This window comes from Glycine soja, chromosome 11 (genome assembly GCF_004193775.1).
Source record: "Glycine soja cultivar W05 chromosome 11, ASM419377v2, whole genome shotgun sequence".
NCBI classification, from domain to species: domain Eukaryota; kingdom Viridiplantae; phylum Streptophyta; class Magnoliopsida; order Fabales; family Fabaceae; genus Glycine; species Glycine soja.
The window spans coordinates 51,716,242-51,724,110 of NC_041012.1; the positions used below are offsets into that span (position 1 = coordinate 51,716,242).

Below are 7,869 nucleotides of genomic sequence, written 5' to 3' on the forward strand. Positions count from 1 at the left end.
TGCATCAAATGAGGGGGAAAATGAAGTTTTTTTATTTAAAGTAAAACTTTTAAACACATTCTAAAAATGCTCACACAAAATTTAGGAAGATTAAAAATTATCAAAATAAAATTGAAGAACTAAAAATTGAAACATGTATAAGACTAAAAACTTAATTAATCATAAATTATTTTTTAAAAAAATGTATAAGTTTGTAATGTAACGACGCCGTAAAAGCAAATGATACAATACAATAGTGCATTGGGATCAATCCTTTATTCATTCATTCATTGTAGCGCTTGCTGGGTTTGCCGTGTTCGCGTTCGTTGTTCGATCGGAGAAGACCCTTTTCCCTCTCGTAGGTTCACTCTCTTTTCTCTCTCTCTCTCTCTTTGTCTACGATTCTAGTCTCCCTCTAAAGCATCTATTTACTGTATTTATCTACCTACGAATTGAATTGAGTTTTATTTTTCATTGTTATGGTTATCATTATTTTTATTATTCGTTTCGCCTTTTCTTCTTGCAATTGCAATTGCAATTGTAACTGTCAGAGGATATCAACATGTTTGTAATTGTAATTGAAATTGAATCTTCGTTTACCCTTTTAGGTCACTTGAGATGGCATCAAGACACCGTGTTCACAGAGAACCCTTGAATGCTCGAAGGGGGTACCCGCCAGAAGGGCCATATGCTCGCGTGCCTCCCATGCCTCGCCCGCCACCTCCTATTCCTCCTCATCCGGCTGTGTTGGAAGAGGAACTTGAATTTCAGCATGCCGAGATGCGGAGACTCGTGGCAGACAACAGGAGGTTGATTGATGACCGAATGGCGTTGCAGCGAGACCTTGGGGCCGCTAAGGAGGAGCTTCATCGCATGAATCTTGCCATTGGTGACATTCGCGCCGAGCATGAGGCTCATTCGAGGGAGCTTGTTGAGAAAGGCATGAAGATGGAGGCTGACCTTAGGGCAAATGAGCCTTTGAAGAATGAGGTCATGCAACTGCGATCTGAAGTTAAGAAACTTAACAATCTCAAACAAGAGCTGACAGGTAAGGTTCAGACACTCACTCAAGATGTTGCAAGGTTACAAGCAGATAATCAACAAATTCCTATGATGAGGTCTGAGATTGATGGTTTGCACCAAGAGCTAATGCGTGCCAGGTGTGTGGCTCAATGGCTGACATGGTTTCTGTTTTCTATTGCCAAACCCTTTTGTGGTTGGCATTTCCACATTTGTACGCCTAAACTGATGATGATTTCATTTTTTGTTTTTCAGAACCATGGTGGATTATGAAAAGAAGGCAAACATGGAGTTCATGGAACAGAGGCAGTCAATGGAGAAAAATTTGGTTTCCATGGCCCGGGAAGTTGAGAAATTACGTGCTGAGCTTGCAAGTGCTGATAGCAGACATTGGGGTGGTGGTATGTCAGGTATGACTTGTTTGTTATATTGTCCTTTTGCAGAATTTTTTATCCTTCAATAAATAACTCGTGTGTATTTATTCGCAACTCAGGTTGTTAGATAAATTACAAATTGTTCTTTTGTCCCTTTATTTCATGTTTGATTCATTTATGAAGGTGGGCCTTATGGAACCAAATTTGGTAGCCCAGAGGGTTTTCCAGCTCCATATGCAGATGGATATGGTGTTCACCTGGTATGTGGTTTCCTTAATTTACAGATTTTAGATTAAGCACTCCTTAATTTGCTGATAGATATGGAGTTCACTTTTTATGTGCTGCTGTTCAGGGTGCTGCAGATAAAGGTCCTATGTATGGGGTAGGTGCTGCTTCGAGAAAGGGGCATGAGAAGCCACGCATGAATCGTCGTTGAAATTCAAGCAACTGCTATTGGTGATGAAGAAAGTCTTGCCATCACTTTGCATTCTCTGTTTGCAGAATAGCTGAGATTGAGTTTGATGTCCTTCTGTGTATGCATGCGACACCAGTGGTCATTTATCTGGAACTCTGGATATATTTAGTCCTAAACTGGCATATGTAGGTTTTAGTGTTGCTTAGCTTTTTCTTAAAGAAAACATTGCTGCAGTATCTCTATGTTTAAAATTTAGTATGATGGTATTCTTCACTTTATCTATCTTCCATTGTTACATGTTTCAGTTATTGTTATGTTTTTGGTTGCTTATTGCGACTTGTCTTTCTTCTGGGTAAAAAATTATTTTCTGTTCATCATGAGCTGGAAAGAAGTATCATAAGGTTGAGGTTTTGTAACTCCCATGTGCTGAATTGTGCGAGCTGAAGTTAAATAGATGAGGGGTTTGTCAGGCTTGCATTATTAGAAGAGTATGGATATTTTGTTTCAACTTTCAACTGCTGTTGCATATGCTCCTTGTTGAACTCCTGGCAACATGTTGAATGAGTGGTGGTGTTGAATGCATTTTTTGTCAAGGATTATGGATGTGTGGTTTTGGAATTAGTCTACTGGATAATTACTACTTTGTCAGAGGAGTGATCACATGTAGAGGAAATTGGAGCATAATTTATATTAGGTTATGTTTTCTAGTTTACTCAAGTGAACAAAATGAGAAGTTGCTCTTTTTCTACAATTAGAGTATGTTTCTGACTTTCTGTTAGGATAGAGTGGTAGATTTAAGTTTTTAACTATTTGTAAGATTGGATAAACCTTGCCCAGAAGTGCTGGAGATGTTGGATTTCATTTGGCTATAGCCAGTGTATTTCTGCAACTGGTAAAAGGGGCATCCTGCTCAAATTATTGGAAATATAAATTTGGGAATGGCTTATGTTGCGAATAACTTCTGGGGTGTATATAGGATGTCCTTTTCTTGGAGATAAAGTTGCAAGCTTGTAATGATGAGCGAAATTTATTGTTTCATTTTCCGGAAAAGATGCTTGTGTTGAAGGTGGCTGTACTCACTTTTGGAGTTGATATATTTACCTGCACAAAATATTTAAGTTTGGGAGTATTCAAGCATTTTTGTTCCTTATTTTCTATGCAAAGTTTCTGGTAATAACTACTACATTTTCTGGCATGGAGGGTGACTGGTGAAATGTGTTGCTTTTGTCATAAAATGGCATTGTTGATGACACATTTGCATTGTAGGCTGTAACAATGTGCAGGGGCATGTGTTTTCCTCTTTAGATAATCTGGCATTCTGTTATGTTTGTTGATTGAGGAAAACCACTAATACAACAAATGTGGATGGAGTGGATACATATATAGATGTATGTTGTACCTTTGTTTAGTATTGCTCTAAAAAATCTCAATTGTTCAGTTAGACCTTTTGGGATTTTGACAAGTTTACGTTGACTACTGAGGGTCTAACACAACCGTCCTGCGTTACCCTGAATTGAGACTGGCTATGAGACTTTGTAGGATAAGACTTATGCTGTTGTTCAGTTAGACCTTGGGTGCTTTAAGTTGGTTAATACTATATTTTACATGAGAAACTGAGTTCATTGAAATTATACATTCACTCAGCTAGGTAGTAGTGCTATAGGTCTTGTATTGCTCTTGCAAACTATTTATTTGAAGTGGACCAGAAATTGGCTGATTTAATGGTAGGATGAAAAGTTAGAGTTAACTTACATATCTGCCTAGCTTTAGGATTTCAGGGGGATGTTATCCATTTATACCATTTTTAATATTGAAAATTTGAAAGAGAACAAGAACCGGTAGTGTTGCATCTCATACCACCACAAAGTTTCTCATTCTTTATACCGGTTGAGGTGCTGAAATCTCTTTGGTCAAGGTCCTCCATGATATGCTGGATTCTCGTATGTTGCTAGATTCACTGTGGAATATCAGAAGAGAAGGCTTCGAGCCTGCGATATGTGTGAAAGCCAGCTGTTGATCAAAAAGCTCATAGGCAAGTATTCTGCTTCTCTTTATCGGTCTGAATGATGTACCAAATGTAGAACTTGTTATTTGTTACCCTGCTGCTTACAGTCATGCACGGTTTAGTATGTTGCTTATTATGAAACTTAATTGTTGCACGCCTGAATTAGGGTATATTAGTGTTAGATCATCTTCAGGTTTTGTTTCTAGTGATGTCATCTAACCAGAAGTTTTAGTGTAATGGTCAGGAATTTAAAATCTTAATTCTATATTAGTGTAATGATTTAATATAATGCCATCTGTCAATCTATCCTGCTTAAAATCTTAAGAACTATGATCTTCTACAGGCTCAATGATAGGTTTCAACTGATACAGTGAAAGATTTAGAAAAGAATAAAGGCAATGAGCACGTATGTTATTGATTGGGTTGGCTGGTCAACGTGACCAGAGAATATAGTGTGATATTCAAGAGACCTCTCCTCTCCTAACAACTTCTGAGTAAATTCTTAACTGCCTAACTACATGGCTTAAGACTACGGAGAAAGATTTTGGACTGCACTTTAATCAATGGTCAACTAATCTACAAGAAGCGTTTATAACTAGGAATAGATAGAAGGGGTAGTGCAGTTGTAATAGTTTTATTTGGGGCTAGCCTGGCTCTCTCAGATTTATTAGCCTGAGAATTAGAATCAGCTATCTTAACAAACTCATTATGTATTAGTAGTACCTCTGGTACTCCAAATATATATATATTTCTATTTTTGCTGAGCAAAAAAAAAAAACATCTTCTTTCCTCCCTATTTATAAGCTATTCAGTTACAACTGTGTTTCCCCTCTATTAGCCATTACATATACTCTCTTAACCATTGATCTCCTATGAATCAAATATTTGCATACTTGGAGCAATCTGAAGTTGCAGATGGAAAAGTTCTATATGCAATGTTCCTATAGGTCTTGATTGTTGTTAGGCTTCTAATATGAGCAAAGGAACATTAATCAAATCATTCAATATTGTTTGCTACCTTTGGATTGTCGGACCACCCAGTTAAGTTGGATGCATTATAGCTAAAGTTCAGCATTTACATCTTATAGATTGCATGTATTCCAGTGGTGGGTTGAGTATACCAGTTGTTATTGGTACTTTTCTCTGCAAGGGATTCATATGTAGCAGAATTTGGAATTTTGGAGACTACTTTGTTGAAAAACAATCAGCTGCAGCTAGTTTATTTAGGTTATATTTTAGTTATTATTGACTTGAACATGAATTGTATGATTTTGGAATCTGCAGTCTCTGGAATAAGCTTGACCGAGAGTATTAAGAGCAGGAGACAAGATGAATAGTCAGCTTCCTTAGTGAGATAAGGGTCTGGGGATTAGCTATAATGTTGACCTGGTTTCCACCTAGATCAAAAAATACCTGCATTCATTTCTTTTTGGGTAATGCTTAAAGCAATTAGCTTCATGAATCTTTTGAGGTTACTTGAGCACTTTATCAGGGTGATGGATGCTAGCAGTCTTGTGGCTTATTTAGTTCTCATCAGATTTATTTGCTTATGATATATAATGATTCTTTTGTTTTGTTCGGAAACTGCTATTTCTATATAATATAGCATTCAGGAGTATATTCTTTTACTTGTCTTCTATTATGCTTTTTCATGTATTTTCCCCTGCTGAACTTTGTATACATATTCAATTATCTTGCCATTTATTTCATCCTAATCTTATATTTATTGTGGTTGCAGATGGAAAGCTGGGATTCTTGTTGGGGGAGGACTGAGAAGTAACGAAAAACCCCATATATTTATTTTGAATAACACCGGTAGGTTCTTTATTATTTCAAAATGTGAAATTCGTTGAAGCTTTTGTTGGACTGAAGAACCATTGGTCACTGGTGGATGGATATATTTTACCTGGCTGTGATGGATTGAGATAAACGCATTAGCATGCCTTTGTTGGGTTGGATCACATTATTGAGATTGGAAATGAAAGCTTTAGCGGTAAGCAACTAAGCATGGGTTGTTTCTAACTTACAAATGTTAGTTTAGTTCGCTAGATGGACCATGAGTCCTTGCTTCAGATATTGTTTACCGTGTCATGTCTGAGGGATGCCTCAGTATCTATCTTAACGTATTGTTCAGTACAATTCAGATTGATTCTACTCATCCACTACCTGTTGTTTTGAGGCTGGGTCGGGAAAATGAAGCCTCTTTTACACACTTTTTTTTGTTGTTGCTCCTAATTGGTTTTGGCATTTAAAGATAGTCATGTTTGCAATGTTTGGAATAATATCGATGCAAATCCTACACATTGCAGACAACTCGGGATCATCATATTTTGTTGATGTGTTATCCTCGTGCATGGACAGCTTTAGGTTCTCAGAGCTGCTCAACAGGAGTTGAGAGACTATTGATGCGGATGGTTTTCAATTTCTTACCCATATATTTCAGTTATCTGTTTCCTTTATGGTTGATTGTGGTGCAGTTGCTTTTGATCGTGTAATTGCGGTTTATTTGTCACTGAACTAGATACCCGTTACATATTAGGTTTTATTATTTTAAGGGTTATAAAGTTGTGGCCAAATTATCTATTTCGTCTTGCAAAAATAGTATTTTTCTTTTCTTCCATTGGGTACCTCATTTAGTCTTTGTAAATTCCTTTATCCATTCTTATGTAGTTATTGTGCTAGTCTTTCATTAGTTTCGAATAGTTTTTGCCTACTTTTTAGTCCTAAATATTACGACTTAGTATTTGCTTTATTTTTTAAAGCTAGTCATTCATTATTTTTAAGCAAAGTAGGCATTAACAGACAAACACGAAGGGGAATCTAATAAAGGGATTGAATGGGAACAAACATTTTGTATAGAAGACTAAGAAATAATTTTTTGCATAAGCATTTACAGATAAGAAAATGAAAAGTAACATGAGTTAAATTTTATTTACAAGTTAAAATTGTTAAAGACTTGCAGTAACTGATGAGAGTAAGCAACACTAAGACCACGCCCCTGCACCCAACAACATATATAAGCGTGAATAGGGAGTGCTTGATCTTAGACCATCTCGTGCATGTAGCTTGCCATAATTAGAATTCCGCCTAAATGTAATTGCTGAGTTATCATTTTCTTGTATAACCTAATTGTAATAAAAGGAAATCAGTATTTCAGTTTGTACATTGTATAGGATAAATAATTACTCATAAATAATTAAAAACTATAATAAGTAATATTTTAAATATACAAATTATATATATTATAGTTAAAATTTATAGTAAATAAATATTTTTAAATTTATAATTAATAATTTAAATTGTGACATTTTAAAATTAAATCAAATAGTTGATTAAAAATGAAGTATACAACCAAATATAAAAGGGATAGTTTGAGATGATTGCGATAAATTTCTGCGGCAGTAGTGGTAAAACACACTTGCCGAGAAAAGAGAGAATGTGTGTTGAAAATGTCTAAACAAGAGTGTTGAAAGATTTCAAGTTGAGAATTCTAATTTGAGTATTACTCATCTCTCCCTTTATTCTCTTCCTCTAATGATATAACCTTCTTTACGATAATAATAATAAAAAAAATGAGGTAATTAAATTTCCAATGGGATACTAATTGTTGGTGAAATATCAATGAACCAATAATGAGATTTAACACCGTTATAATATAAAAACAATTCTGATATGAAAACGTATGTTAAAAGATTAAATAGAAAGAAAAAAAAAACAACGATTAAAATACTAATTTTACTTATAGACCTAAATCTTTAAACACAATGATAGAATAATATAATTATTAAATAACACCAAAAATAAAATAAAAATATATAGATTAATTATATGCTTAAATTATAAGAATATTAAAATTATATCATATTATTGTCAAGCTTAAAAAACTTGTCTAAAGATTTAAAACCAATCTATTTAATTAAGGAAACATTTAAGAGGATTTATTTAAATTTACTGAGTTTCTTGTGATCTTATTTATTTTGTTTAAATAAACTTTACTGTTAATGTGTGTTATGAAGTGAAAGCTTTGACTTCATTCAGCAAAAAAAAAAAAAGCTTTGACTTATTAACCTTCTTTA

At 34.8% G+C, this 7,869-nt stretch overlaps 1 protein-coding gene across 6 annotated transcripts; it reads left to right on the top strand.

Annotated features, from left to right (window-relative positions):
- The first annotated feature begins 204 nt into the window (after positions 1–204).
- Positions 205–6,409, top strand: LOC114376095 (protein FLX-like 3). Of its 6 annotated transcripts, XR_003658905.1 has the most exons (7): positions 205–341; positions 588–1,139; positions 1,255–1,409; positions 1,557–1,633; positions 1,726–1,973; positions 5,532–5,786; positions 6,103–6,390. XR_003658905.1 is itself a non-coding variant. In XM_028334015.1 (6 exons), the coding sequence occupies exons 1-5, from the start codon at positions 220–222 to the stop codon at positions 1,807–1,809; spliced, it is 990 nt and encodes a 329-aa protein (XP_028189816.1). In that variant the 5' UTR covers positions 205–219; the 3' UTR covers positions 1,810–1,837; positions 5,532–6,409. The 6 variants fall into 6 exon arrangements, 3 of the variants coding, with proteins under 3 accessions (XP_028189816.1, XP_028189815.1, XP_028189817.1); XR_003658904.1 differs by having other exon boundaries at positions 5,532–6,390; XM_028334015.1 differs by having other exon boundaries at positions 1,726–1,837; positions 5,532–6,409.
- The last annotated feature ends 1,460 nt before the right edge of the window (positions 6,410–7,869 follow it).

What these genes read in the sequence shown, in the direction of transcription:
- LOC114376095 (XM_028334015.1), top strand. Translation starts at nt 220, where the DNA reads ATGATACAATACAATAGTGCATTGGGATCAATCCTTTATTCATTCATT. An exon ending in GACCCTTTTCCCTCTCGTAG is followed by an intron (nt 342 to 587) that starts GTTCACTCTCTT and finishes TTACCCTTTTAG; the next exon opens with GTCACTTGAGATGGCATCAA. An exon ending in CAAGAGCTAATGCGTGCCAG is followed by an intron (nt 1,140 to 1,254) that starts GTGTGTGGCTCA and finishes TTTGTTTTTCAG; the next exon opens with AACCATGGTGGATTATGAAA.